This window comes from Melozone crissalis, unplaced genomic scaffold (assembly GCF_028551555.1).
Source record: "Melozone crissalis strain CALT ecotype California unplaced genomic scaffold, PUWL_Pcris_2 ptg000027l_1, whole genome shotgun sequence".
Taxonomy (NCBI): Eukaryota; Metazoa; Chordata; class Aves; order Passeriformes; family Passerellidae; genus Melozone; species Melozone crissalis.
In genome coordinates, this window is record NW_026535805.1 from 28,682,072 (window position 1) to 28,697,155 (window position 15,084).

Sequence of the window (15,084 nt, forward strand, 5' to 3'; positions counted from 1 at the left end):
CCAGTTTCCTACAATTTTGTGTTCTTTGTTCCTTTCTCTATCCTCTAGTACAATAAATCTTGTCCACTCTCATTTTTTCCTATGAAATGCTTGCTTGTGGTAGGTAGTTCTAAACTTATGTTAATCCTGCTTGATCGACAGACACAGTCAGTTCTGCTTATCTTTCCCCCCTCTATGCAAACAGTGGTTCTGCACATGTGTGAATTTTGCAAGGGTTTAATGATTTCCATTTTAAAAGTTTGGTCGATGTTCCTACTGTGTTCAAAAGCTGTTATAAGATTTGAGGAAATAACCTTCTTGCTTAAATTTCATTTCTTTAGAAAACAAAATTTTAACTTAGACCATTACTCCAATTTTTGATAGTATTTTACAGTGGTTTAAATGGTAGAAATTGGTTTTTATTTACATTTACAGTCCAGTCATCTGATATTTTGCTATTTCTTGGTGTAGCCTAGACTGAGTTGCATTGAATTCGTTCAGCATATACCAGCAAACAAGTGCTGGCAATCTGCATTCAAAACACAATTTGTCTGAAATAAACTTTGTGCCAGGAATAGGAGAAGCTATGCCACAAGACACCTCAGTTTTTAGTCTGTAATAGGGAATAAACCAGATTTTCAGCCTTCCTCATTGCTTGGGTTTGGATACAGTAGCACTGCAGTACACTGTGCTCCAAATAGAGGAGTCTCTGGCTGTAGTATTTGCGGAGGCCTGGGCTTTCGGAGCCTGTTTCTGTGACCTTATCCTGAAATGCAATGCATAAATCTTGGGAATGCTGGCAAGAGTTTCAGTGCAGCTGTTCAGCCAACTCCTCCTGTTTAAGTAACTGTGATAGGTTCTGCATAGCTTTTATGATGAAAAGTATATTTTACAATAAAGAAGCAGTAAGAATATGGAAATGCAAAGGGAAAAGAATAAAGTGACTTACTGCAATATGTATGAGTTTTACTATGTCAAGCTCTTTGTATTTTTAAACAAAAACTGCTCTATTTCACAATGCATAAATGTATTATTGCATTTAGGTGAAAAATTCAGAAGGTTAAATGCTTCATAGAGACTTTTGGCTCCTAGCCAGTGCCCTTCTGCAGCATGTAGCTGGCAAACACTGCTTTGCTGGAGACACTGCTTCTTCAGACACATTAATTTTAAATGATAGTTCTCACTAGATAGAAATTATGAGAAAGAAAGTACAGCACTATGTAGCAGGCATTTGAAAATCCTAGTCAATAGTTTTTTATGCACTAAATAAAAGTTCCTAAGCCAGTCAAATCTCACCTAGGATCATTGCTTGCTAGGTTCAAGCTCCTTGAACCTTCCCAAAGGGAGTCTTTTAGTAGGTAAACCAGCCTTCCCAGTAGCTGGATCACCTCTATGTAAGATAAATACAATGCATAAGACATGGTTTCATACTGCTTAAACAAGTAATAGAAGAAAGAGCAGAATCCCATATCCACTAGAAGCTAAATGAAGCAAGGGCAGGATTGGCTTTAATCCTGGCTGCTATGGTCTCTTCTCTGATCTCCTGACTTGTCCCTTGCCATTCACACCTTGTGAAGTTTTAAAAGGCAATTCTCCCTATAGCTGAAAGAGGTTTTCAGCTGCTTGGAGCCTGAATTTGGTAATATAGGGGAATATTTAATGGTAGTTGATGCCTTCTGGGAAGATAAATTTTGCATCACGCTCAAAACAGCAGCCGGGGAAGGTTTTTTGCTGCCACAGGACAGCAGGAACAGGGACCAGGTTCCAGCACTGAACTGAATGACAATGAGTATGAAAATTCAAGCTTTAGTAACATAGACGGGTGGAATGTTTTCATCTGCTTAAACAAACCTTTCTTCATACACTTTGCATTACCATATCCTGGTCAGTAATGTGACACCGGAGTACTTTAAAACCCTCCTGTTACTCTATGTGCCTTTATCTCCAACCCAAACCCACGCACATTGAGCCAGTCACTAAAATTAATCTCTGCAGGGTGTGTATGACATATGTGAGGATCCCCTGCAGCCATGTTGTCTCTGGGAGCAGTGTGAGAAGAGGCTGGAGAGCAGAGAGTGCTGGGGGAGCAGAGCCTGGGCCCAGGGCCTGCAGTACAGTGCTGAGGCTCTCACACTGCTGCTGCCCCAGCCTCAGCCCAGCTCTGTGTGGAGACTGAGTCCCTGGAGATTGAGATTCAGCCCCCTCTAGTCAGCTCTACCCTGGCCTGCCATGTTGTGTTGTACTCAGGAGAGGCCCTGCCCTGGGCTGCAGCAGCCTCATTTTCCCTGTGTCCCAGCAGGGAAGTGGCAGGGCACAGAGCCCATGTACTCATGTGTGTAGCCTGACCAGCCACTGTGGGGCTCCTGGAAGGGCTGGCTGTGAGAACAGAGCCTGTCCCTCAGTCACTCTGCAGGGTGCTATGGGGGCACATGGCACAGGTCACTCTTTGCCCCTCCACATCTTTGCTGCAGTGGTGCTGGTGCAGCATCACTGCTGGGATGTTGCTTTGGGTGCTTTGTGCCTTTAAATTATTTCTTTGAAATAATTTTTTCACTGTAGAGACATTGAATCCTCAGTTTTCCTCAGATGGCTGCCACATTTCATTGCTGGTGAGACTCCTTGGCCTATTCAGCTATGTTATGATCTCTGTCATGTTTTTCACTAGCAAGCTGAGACCCATACTTGCTTATGTATCAAGCAAAATCTGTTTTGTTTGGCCTGGTACTCTTCTTGATACTTCTGGTAGGTCTTGACAAGTTCTTCAAAACTATCCATTTAGGACCAGTAGAAAACGTTATTAGGCCTCTTTGTTCAGTCACCAAACATCTTTCACAGAAGTTTTTACTTCTGTGCATTAAGCCCTTTCCAGGGGTCCTGTGGGTGAAGCCTAGCCCTGCCCAAAGGCTTGGACTCCAGCAGGTACAGCCTGAGGCAGTAACAGGGTGTTGTCTTCACTTCAGTGGGACTTGTTCAACATCTACTGTTGAGAGCAGAATGAAATACCACAGTCAGTAAAGCATGGTGAACACTCATCCACCCCAAGAAAGCTGTGTCTCCACTGAGCAGGCTCCCCTAGGCACCCCTCTTTTCCTCCAGGCAGCCCATGTTTGCCATAGGTCCAAACTGGCAGGATGCCAATTGGTCACCCAGCCTTTTTGTAAGGAATTGGAGGGAGAGCTGCTGACCCGAGAGGAGAGCAGCATTCTGCCTTGGCTGAGCTCCAGGAGGCTGAGTCCTGAGCCCAGGTGTGGGCAGTCAGGGCTGCCCTTCCCCTCCCAGCTGATCAAGGGCTGGGCAGGCACTGCTTGGGGAGCTGCTCACCTTTCCAGGGAGGCTGCAGGGCATGGTAACTGCCTCAAAAATAATCACAGTCCTGTAACAAGGTTTTGTGTTTTAACAGGAATGTGTTCATGTGGAGGTCTCTGGGAGAGCAAGGACAACGTGTCTTGAGTTGTAAGTTTTGACTCTCCTCTGTGTGTTGCTAATTGCATCTCCTGAGTTTAGGGGGAGAGTGAGAGATTAGGAGGATCTCAGGTCTATGCTTGTAGTCTCACCCCTCAGTGTTTCTGGTTGAGTAGTGGCAAATATTGAATGAGCAGGCAGGTTCCCTGACTAGCCTCAGCAGTTTGTTGACAATTTATAACAAGCTAAGAACAAGTTGTGGTAACTCAGAGTCAGTTATTGTTAATCTCTAAAATGAAATATCTTTCTTGAACTTTCTTGAAATCCTTTTCTTTTCTCCATTTAGTGTCTGTTGAAAGTCTCTCTTTTTTTGGTGTAAAATATTAAATACATGTCAGCTTTTAAAATGTAGCTTATAGTGATGCTAAGATGGTTTCTTGCTGACTTTTGATAACATGCTTTTCTCTAGAAGCTAAAAGACTTACTGAGAATAAGCACACTCCCAAATATTAACATTTGGATTTTTTATTATAATATATTTAAATTTTGAAAAAATCTATGGCTGTACATTATGTGGGTTTTTTTTAATGACTGACTCATCAGGATGTGCTGTATGAAAACTTCTAGGAAATAAAGTACTTAACATAATTAAACATATTATAAGCTTCTAGTATCTAATTAAGAAATGAAGATTGGTCTTTAATTTGACTCTCTCATAAGCCTACCTGTGTCGATGACTTGGTTTTGCAACACAATTTGCAGAGTAATCACTTCTGGTGATTTGTCATTAGTTGTAATGGAAGTGTCTGGGATCTGCCAGGCAGGTTTACAGAGAAGGAAGGAAAGGGAATGTTTCAGAACATTACACTAATTTTACAGTTCCCTTACACATTTGGTTCATTGTAACTTTATATTACTCCTGTATGATGTTAATTTCTGGCAGATTTTAGCAGAAAAAGAGTTTTTAAGTGAGGCTGGAAGATACAAGTACTCCAGTTGTAATCAAGGCTTAAGTTTGTCAGTTCTAGTCAGTTAAAATACCCATCAAGGTATTATTCTACTGCAATGGTTCTCTCAAACTGTGCCTCAATTCCTATTGTGTATCTTCAGTTGGACTGAAATTATTTGTGCTTTCAAAAGCCTTTTGGGAATACATAATAATTATGTAAGAGGTAAAATACTGCAACAAAGTAGAAAGTAAGTAGCATAAGAAAAAGCAAAAACAGGAGTGGAGTAAAAAAGCAAAATCATGTAACATGCTCCTGCAGGTTTTGCTATGCTAGTTCTTGTTAGTATATTTATATAAGTTAAGTGATAAAAGTAGAAAAAAAATAGATGTTTGACCTGGTTAGATAAGGAAAGATAATTAAAAAAAAAAACCCAAAACAACCAAATCATCCCACTGAGTATGCAAAGTCATCTGATCCACATAAAACACTCAAGTTTTTGTAGACAAGAGGTTTCCTTCACATGCCTGAACCACAGGCCCCTCAGGACAGGGCTTACATCAGAGCAGTAAGTGACCAAGAAGCACAAGGAAGAAATGATGATGGTCCAAATTAATTAATTTGCATGTGTTATTACCAGTGTTATTGTTTCCAAAACAAATAAAAAGCAATGATTTGCTGTTTATATAATGAGAGCCTAGATTTGTAAAGGTATTTAGAAATCTTTGGGGAAAAAAAATTCTGGATATCTTGGAGGAAGTGGGGGCAGGGGGGTATGAGGGGAGGATGCCTGTATTGTTTTTAAAACATGAATGGTACTCCTTCTTCTTTAATGTCTATTAAGGGAGAGAAAAGAAGTGAAATCTCTGGTAGGAATTACATTAAGAGTTAGATAAACCTGTAGAATGTTTTTCCCTGGAATGAAGTTATTGGTTTGAGCTGATGAAAGGGAAATTGCAATTGAGGAACTTCATAGCCATGAGGAATACATAAAGTCTTTCACAGAAACTGAGTCTAATAGACTGGGAAGTTTAGAGATGGCAAATTGTAAACAGAAAATCTAATTACTACCTGTTTGGTGTTGAACCAAGGTATTGGACAGATGAACTGATCCAACTTGGCAATTTTGCATTCTCAAGTCCTTTGATTCCTATTTCTGTTATATTAATTCTAAATTTTGAAAGTGGAAGGAAATGTCTAAAAGTTCAGGAAATGTATTTATGAAATATTGAAGCTTATACATCTAAAGCAAAAATGAAGGAGAAGAAGGAACTGATTAAAACTTTCGAACAAGTTTCCAAAGTAGTTAGGAAGTGTTCCCACCTAAATTAAATACGTTGCGTGAAATAGAGGAGTACTTTACTGTATCTTTTTCCTTACTAGCATTTGAACACTGCTATTTTTCTTTTTTGTTTTATCTTGTTTCATGCCAGATGTTCTTATCAGGGAAAACAATGGTGATGTGTTTTAATATTGATGAGCTGATTTCTCCTGGGAATAACAGTATATCTACCTTCTCAGAATACAAATTGTGGGAGGTTTTTTATAGCATAATTACCACAATGCATTGAATTTTTAGTGCAACTCTTTAAAAATGTGGAGAGAACTTTCTGTTTATTATCTTTATTTTAGCTACTTTAAAAGAATGGCTCTTCTTTTAAAATTCTGTATTGTTTTGGTGGCCTTTAAATAGCAAGCATATAAATCACCAGAGGTATTGTGTAATCTGTCAAAGCAGCATATGCTTAAGCACCTTATAAACTATTAAATAATCATAATATTTCTCTTTCCAAGTTTGCTTGTTTATTTTTTTGAGCAGTTGCAGAGTAATTAAAGTAACTTATTTTTTCTCCTTTTTCCCTTCAGGAGCTTGAAGCACTGAAATCACAAATGATTTGGTGAGAAGCTGAGCTTGCAATGCAGGCAATAAAAACCGTGGAAAAAGAAGTGACTTTTATAAAGGAAACCCTTTTCACAGAATCCTTCCTGAAGCAGCAAGAGTGCAGCAGAAACCCAGCGAGCAGGCAGCTCCAGGAGCAGCAGCCATTGGAAGGAGCTGTCTGCAGCTCTCAGTGCTGTACTGAGCATGTCCCAGCGGAGCCCAGTGCGAGCAGCACATTATGCAAAAAGGCAGCTCCAGCAGATGGGAGAGAGGCACAGCAAGCATTTGCCTCACTTGCATCAGCGCCGCCTGCAAACAAACCTGGCTCGCTAGAGGGGATCTCGCCAGCAGGCCAAAGGAATGAAACCCGCGAGCATGGCTTGATTGCCAGAGGCGTTGCACTGCAAAAAATCATGGGGAATCAAGATGGGAAGCTAAAGAAAAATGCAGGTGATGTGCAGGAAGGAGGAGAGGATGCCTCTGGGCCCAAGGATACGGACGGCACAAAGAAGGTATCGGGAGGCAGAAGGGGACTGGGGAAGCATGCAAAGGGAAGCGAATCGGGGAAGAAGAAGGGTAAGTCGGACTCCAGGCCCTCTGTGTTTTCAAATCTGAGGATTAGAAAAAATCTGTCCAAGGCTAAAGATGGGAATAGCAGCTCACGGGAGGATGTTTTGGAAAGCCAGGCCTTGCAGCCTGGGGAGCTGGACAGTACTCATTCAATTGTAACCAAAACTCCCGATATAAGCATCTCTGCAGATGAAGGGGGTCTCTCGGACACAGATGTTGAACATTTTGAAATCAGAAATGAAACTGTTCCAGCTGCTGCAGAGACACAGGATGGACAAAGGACCAGCTCTGGCTCTGATACGGATATATACAGTTTCCATTCAGCCGCAGAACAAGAGGATTTGCTTTCTGATATCCAGCAAGCTATTAGACTGCAGCAGCAGCAGCAGCAGGGGGCAATTAACATTGGAACTGAGGACTCTGTCACCAAAACAATGGGCCGACACATGGCTAATTCTCAAGCAACCCCCTTAGATTTTGAACGGTTTTTCTCAGTAACTACCACTGACAAAGAGAGGAGCCCAGACACTGAGGGGGCTTTTCCAGCAGCATCGGAAATTGTGGAAAGCGTTCCCGTCTCCTGTGCAGCTGAACGTGAGCCAAAGGAAGCGGTGAATGGCACAGGCTCTCCTGGTAATGGCTTATTTGAAACACAGGAACGTCAGCTACTGACAGAGGAGCAGCCCCTTGCTGGAGTGGATGCTGTAGCCAGTAAACTACAAGATGGTTTGGATAGGACTGCAGTAGAAAACGGGGCTAAGACACACAGCTCCACAGAACCTTTTCCATCTCCAGTGGCAGAGGCTGAGGCTAAAATTGCTGAAGTGCAGGCTGTTGATTTTCAGGGCTCAGTAACAGAGAGTGGTATTTCAGATGCAGGCCGTGATCATGCTGCTGAGACTCAGGAAGGGAAACACACTCTGTCAGCCGGTCAAGAGGAGCTGCATAATGGTTTATCCACGGAAATGAAAAATGGCAGTTTGTCCTCTGAAGGAACAGCGGACAGTCCAGTGCTTGGTTCCCGATGTTTTAAGCCCTATCTAATTAATCCCTGTTACATCAAAACCACAACTAGGCAACTGAGTTCTCCCAACCATTCACCTTCTCCCTCCCCATCCCAGAGCCCACTCTTCACAAGGAGGCAGGAGTCCTTCCACAAAAAGGAAAAATTCTCAGTCAGGAAGAAGAGGTCTGCTAGTTTGGCAGGTTTGTTCAGTCGCTCTGCAGACTGGACAGAAGAGGTGTCCAATCACAAAAGTGAGATAACAGAGAAGGTGAGCTCTGCAGACTTTTTGGAGAACAAGGGGTTTAGAGAGAAAATTCAAACGGAAAGAGTGCCTTTGACTCATTCAAGAAAGTCCTCAGGGGTCCAGGCGTCTACAGAGACATTTCCCAATGTCTTTTCAGGTGAGTGGTATGTATTAAGAGTTGTTTTGGTTTTGTTTTCTCTTCCTACAACAGCTTTGAAAATATTTTTAAAATACTTTAATTCATTGCATGCAGTACCTCTTGGCCTTGCAATCCAAGGCCTGATCTTACAAACACAGTCACATTTCATCAGCCTGGCAGTACTGCCAGTAAAGGAAGTGCATAACTCTTTGAAGTTTTTCTTTCTACTTGTCTCCTTTGTCTACATCCTGTAGGAAAAGGCTGAATGCCTTAAATTATCCTTGTTGAAAAATGCGAAAAGCTGCACTGTTGTAGGCAGATCAGCTCTCTGCATAAATAGATCTTTCAAATGCAAAGCTTTCTGTAGCCAGGATCCTGTTTGGGGTTTTCTTGTGCTAGGTGCAGTTCTAGTGTACTATAAACACATGAGAGCTGCACCTGGTGTTAAACTAAGGCAATGAGGAAGATTTGCTTAGTACAAAAAGGAAAAGGCCATGCTAAGCACAGATGGACAGCACTTCAGAAAGGCACCAATTTCCTCTTCAAAAGGGGGAAGGAGGAGAAGAAAAAAAGTGAATGTATTGAAAGGCAGCAAAAACAGGGGAGGAGAAGGAAAACTGGGGGTTGTACAATTTGGTAGCTGTGACAGGCTGCTGCTCAGGCTACATAAGGTGACTCATTCAGTAAACCTTTACCTTGCCTGTTTGGCAGCTTGCATCCTGTCCCTAAGACATGGGAATAAAAAGTTCACAAATGAAGTAGTGTGAGTAGATGCTTATATTTTCCTTCACTCTGAGGGGTGTTTTTCCCTTTCTATTTCCCTCACCTGAAGTTTCTTTCTGAAGGTAATATATTCATAATTAGGAGTACTTCTGCCACATAGGAGGTATGTATACAGAGAAAACTCAGCAGCATATTCCATAGATTTTTCACTTGAGGAACCTGTACAACTAAGAAAACATACCCTAAGAGTACCGGCTATTAGATGAAATCAGATTTTTATTTTAATGAAGTTAGTTCTGGATACATGAACACAGCAACCATACACCAGCACAAGGTCTTTGCAAAAAATGGAGTGAGGGGTTTTTTTTGAGGTTTTATGAAAAGCAAACAAAAAAAGTATGATTTAGGAAGTAAATAACTAAAATTATTTTCCAGATTCAAATCACAATGCTTTCATTTTTTAGTAGCCTTGAACTAAAATCTCCAATTTCAGTGTAGAAAATTGGAATCCAAAATTTTTAACACAGAAAAAGCCAGCCCCTCTGAGACTAGCCCACTGTGAAGTGAGCTAAATATTTTTTTTAATTTGCTTTAAAGCCCCTTCACCTGTTTCTTAGACTTCATTTTGGACATGCTGCCTAATTTTTTCCAGTTTGAGGTGTTCACTATTTTAATAGCATAAAAGAAGCACACTGGGTTTTTTTTGCTATCAACATTTGACAGCCTACAAACAACTGAGAAAATTTTTAATTGCTACATCTATAATTAGACTTTATGGTGGTGCTATGATGGAAATAAGTTGTATATGGCAAACTTCAAGAACATGGTGCTTCTTTCTAGATATCTGTTTTCTGGGAAATAGAATTTTTCAGATTTCCTCACAAGGTGTTGATTTACTTTAAAATTTTTGTTTTGGTTTGGGGTTTTTTCCCACCAATGCTTTAGACTGTTATTGTGAAGAGACCAGTGTCCAATGCAACAGTAGTTCTATCTCTTATGGAAATTACAGTGACCCTCATTTGCATGTACATACCAGCTGTCTTTACGAGCAGAGGACAATTATATCTTTCAGTTCATGCAGAAAAGCTTAAAGTGAGGGAACTGGAAATGACTCATCTCTGTTTGGCCATTCACAGCTTGAAAAAATGTATTTGCAAGCTAAAATTCATTGAGAATTTAAAAATAACAACTAGTGTACATTTAAAAGGGAAAATAAGCTTCACATTACTATTTCCATAAGGTCCTATTGCTGTAAGAGTAGAAAAACCTCTTTAAAGAAACCTTTCCACACAACAATGATTACAGAAATAATTTTCATTTCATTTGATATTACTTGTGAAAAATGTATTTTACTTGCATGCATGAAGTATATTGATTTGGGAATTAGCATTAGGCTTTTAGAAATAAGATTCTTTATAGTGGGATATTTCTAGCCTAAAAAACAAAAACAAAGCAAACCCAATCCAAAACAGCGTCTTGCCTACAGCATGAAATCCCATTTTGCTGTGCAGTGACTGCAGTGTTGCTCCACATTTCCAACTGGAATCAAGTAAAATATTCCACAGCACTTTATCATCGATTTCAATGACAGCAGGTCCTATGCAGATGATTGGCCTACTTTTGCACCATGTTGTGGTTTGGCTGTGTGCCATTTGGTTTTCACAGAGAGCCATATGAACTCCTTAAGACAGCTTTAATGTCAAATGTAGATGGAAGCCAAGTACTTGAATGGCAGAGACTTTGCATATTTTAATTTTGATTTATATAGGAAGAAAAGTATAGTATTTTGAATTCTATGCATTTTTTAGGAAAATGGTATGGACAAGTTTAAGGCCATTCTGTAATTTGGGCATTGGATCTATTTCACATTTTATGTGGATAGCTGCATTTGAATTTGTAGTGACAGTAATTACAAGTTCTAGATTACCCAATGCACAGTGGAGCCATGGTTTTTATATGGTGGTCCCAGGAGAGCAAGAGCTCAACAAGAGCTGGTTCTCTCACTTTGGTATGTGGCAGTGAATAATTTGCACTAAAGTGAAGTGAGTATCTGGGTGGGAAAATGAAACTGATGTTTCCAAACATTAACATAACTGAAGTGAAAGAGCCAATAGACAGATATAGTAAAAAGGATTTCATTCTTGCATTCATTTGAGGTGCAGGGATTGCAGAGGAGCTAATAAGGGTGTCTTTTACATAAATGGAATGAGTCCCATCAGCTGCCCCAGATGGTAATTAAACTTGACCCAGACAAACCCATGCCCTTCCTAATCACTGTTGGCTGCTTGTAACACACTTGCTGCATGAAGCTCTTTCAAACAGATAATTTATCTTTAAATTTATTCTTCAGAGATTTATATTTTTTTTTCTGCTCTATCTGTAAAGAGGAGGCAAACAAAAAACCCTGGTTACCATCAAACAAAACCTGAAGCCAGTGCTGTGCTTGTGTACTCATGTCTGCTGATTTCTGCTGCTTTATTTTACTTTTGTACTGTGCTAATGCTGTCTTCCCATTTGCAAGTGCAGTGCAGTGTCTGCAGGCATGTACCTAGGTTTAGTACAGATAATATGTGAAAACTTGAAAAAGTTGAATGAAAGCTTGTTTCTGAGATGCAAAGTAGATCTTTTTAAATGCCTTTTATGAGGCTTAAAAAAAAAGCTCTCTGATTCATGTGATGCTGCCCACAATATGGATTTGTATCTGTCGGCATCCTGAGCAAGACTGTTTATCATGCAGCTGTTATTTAAGATTACTTATGGTTTGGTGTTGCACTGCTGATGTTTGTTAGCAGTAATACAGATGATTCTTTTATCAGATGGGGTGTAGCCTCCTCTAACTGAGGGAGCTGCTCGGCAGCACCCTCCATGTGGTATGTGATCACACGCCACACTGAGTGTTGCTAGCGAGCATCTGAAGGGAAAGATCCTCCTCTTTTTGCCTAGTACACACAAAACTTGGGGTGAGGGGATGACTCCAACACTGCCCTTCAACTGTACTAAATTGTGTTTGAAAATGGGCTGCAATATGTTGTTGAAAGACTGCTGAGTGCTGATAAGTTACTTTAATGTTACTGAGCCAGCACTGCAATATGGGATTTGGAGCAACATGAGTAATTCCACTGGAATTCAGTGCTGCCACAGGCTTGTTTTGATGGGATCTCATGATTAATACTTTGATCTTTATCTGGAACTTCATTTGGAGTAGCAGGTTTTGGTCATGAGATTGAGTGGCTCTATCTGCTGGCCAAGCACATTCTGAGCAGCGCCACATTCTGAGGCATCACTGGCAGCCCAACGTGTCTGAAGTAGGCCTGTGGGGTCTTGGTTGTCTGATGGGGTGCAAAGGGGGAAAGGAAAAGGGACAATTTATAGCTGAAGTGTGTGCTTCTCTATTTGATTCCGAGACACAGTACCACTAGAATATCCATCACACAAGGCGCCTGTCTGGAACTGACCATTCAAGGATGTTGTGTGCTTCAGTGACTTCATGTCTGTGAAATGAGCAGTGGATTATTTCAGTGGGAATAATTATGTGGAGGCTAAGTTTGATTATATTTCTTGGATCTAATTGTGCTTTATTTTTTTTTTTTTAATATACATGCCTTTTTAATAGCTTGGGACATCATTGGTCTATTTAAAAAAAAAAAAACAACAAAAACTGTGTGTAGAACTTATTTGCAGAAAAAAAACCCTAAAAAATTTATTTCTTGAAACAAGTCCTTTTTTTTCACTTGTGCTGTTCTAAGGCAAAAAAACCTTGGATTTCAAACGCAACTCTAGGGATATTTTAAGCTGACTGTATATGAAGGACTAAGTTGTGAATACAGGTGATGAAAAACTACTGAAATACTAATTACCCAGGATATTTTGTTTGTTTAGTGTTTTAGTCAAGCTCAGGATATGGCCAAGTGTATTCCTTAAGAACTACCTCTGCCAAAATTTCAGCTTACATAAGGAGTAGCGGTGATGAACCCTATATGTGTAGGTGTGGGTGACTGCAGCTCGGGTTATTTTTAGATGCATTTAAAAACATCATTCTGTACCACTTAGCTGGACTGCAAGTTTCCAGAAACTTACTTTTATGCAGGCAGTTGTTCTTTTTTGGGAATGGGGTGAGCTGGTACAATGGGAACAGGGCAAAAGCAAAAGGAAGCTGTGCCAGGAAAGTGATGGACAGATGTTAGGACTTTACATTGTGTCACTTCATTCCTCCCTCTTGATATGATAATAAAAGGTCAGTTGCATTTCATTAAATACTTTAGAAAAGGCAGTAAAATGGGTTCAGGAGCTACTGTCTCCTCTAAGCAACAGCAGCTTCCTGCATTCCTACACTGCAGTTCATGTAAAGAAAATTAGGGACAACAAGGTGGGGTTCTTTACCTTGAGTGAAAAAAGGACTGCTCCTCCTTCTATTTCCATGTTGCTGCTGTCCAGAATTTTTTCTTCACACTGATGGAAATAGCTAGGCTTTCTGATCAGGAAGTGAGTTATATTTTCTGATGCTAAATCTTGTTTTATCCTCAGATAAATACTGACCATGACTTCTTTCATCTGTAGTTGCACAGCAGTAGAACCATTAAGTAAGTTAGCAATTTTGCAACAGTAAGAAGCAGTGGTTATGAGAGTGTGTGTGTAAACATCACAAGTTGTAAAAGTAAATCTTATTGTGTATAAGGCTAAATGTAAACACATAAATATGGAAGAAATAGATAAATATTAACAATCTCATCGTTTTTAAGTCTTGAACTTATATAGCTAAGTAAGGGCAGGAAAGCCCAGTCACAAATGACATTTATTGAGACATTCTTATTTGTCAATATAAGTATGAATTTTTTTGGTCTCAGAATCTATATAAAAGTTATCAGCAATGCCAGAGCTCTGAACCTGGTGTGAATTTGAATCAGGAGGAAACACAGATAACTTTACTGTGGAACTAATTGCAGAAGTCACCTTTCATTCTAGATGCTGAGAAGATCTGTCTCAGATGTCCCTTGAAGATGCAGAGATAGTATGTACCAGGGAAAAAGAAACACCTATCCTTTCTTCTTCCTTGCACTGATAAGGAAAAAAATCACTGTAAAAAACAAAACTATGCTGTAGGGTCACAATAACTGTCTACATTAACACATCTCAAACAAAAGTCATAGAAGAAAGGGGAGTTTTTATAAAGAAAAAAAAATTACCTTTATAAAAGAGTTTGTGTATCCAAGTGCTATTTTGTCATGCAAAGATTCAGGAAATAATTTATGGAGAGAAATTGTTAAGGGAAATACTTGATTACATTGTGAAAGAACATAAAGCCCCAGTTATAGCAAGGGAGTTGTGTTTCTATGTTTCCTTCAAATGAAGTCTAGAAGAACATGTCTGCACAAGTACATGGATGTGCATGTCTAGTTTTTTGGTTTTGTGGAATGTAGTTCTAACTTTCTGCTTTTGCTCTTTCTTCATCTAACTGTTTTTTGTTTATGGATACAATGAAAAGCTTTTGTACGTCTTGATAAATATTAAAAATCAGTTATTAAAGTTGGAGATTAGCAGGCCTTGGGAACACAGGTCATGGAGGAGAAAGAAAGCTAGGCGTGCCTGGGAACTAATGAGTAGGTTGAACAAAATGTGTTATTTGTATCTCACTTTAAAGACCGCCAGTTTGGTTGAGTTCAGTTGTGTCTTGTGACTTTTGGTTGCTTGAGCACACAAGCTTGAGCTTGAGAATTTACTTCTAAGGTAGACATAGGCAAGATTGTATTATATGTGGAATAAAGTTTTGCAAAATTGGGTTGTAAGGAATAGTCTCTATCAGGTTAGACTGACAAAAGATGCTGTCAGTAATAGATGCCCAAAAAGACATCAGAGGAGCTTCTTACTTTAAAAGAGCTAGACAGAAAGCATTGTGGCTTTCCAGCAGTCTGTGAGAACCTGGCACAGACTACTGCCTTCACATCACAAATCACCACAGAAACTAAAAGGGTAAAGAGGCAGAGTTAAATACTTGCTGAGAGGAAACTAAGTACCTGGAAAACACAATATGAAATTTGCCAAAGATGCATATGGTGCCTAAAAGATTTGGTAGACAGACACATATAGGTTGTCCTTCATATAAATTCATATAATTAGGGAAGGTTTATAAATGTGCCTCTGTAAGCTGTACCTCTGTAAGCTGCAATAGTACTGCATTAAAGCCTGAAGAGAAAT

At 39.9% G+C, this 15,084-nt stretch overlaps 1 protein-coding gene across 2 annotated transcripts in view; it reads left to right on the forward strand.

The window, feature by feature from the left end:
- The first annotated feature begins 6,436 nt into the window (after positions 1–6,436).
- The window catches only part of FMN2 (formin 2), a 152,050-nt gene continuing 143,402 nt past the window's right edge, over positions 6,437–15,084 (forward strand). For both annotated transcript variants that reach the window (XM_054279386.1, XM_054279387.1), the window contains exon 1: positions 6,437–8,187. In XM_054279386.1, the coding sequence (XP_054135361.1) occupies positions 6,624–8,187 (1,564 nt within the window). In that variant the 5' untranslated portion in view covers positions 6,437–6,623. The remainder of the gene's footprint in view (positions 8,188–15,084) is intronic.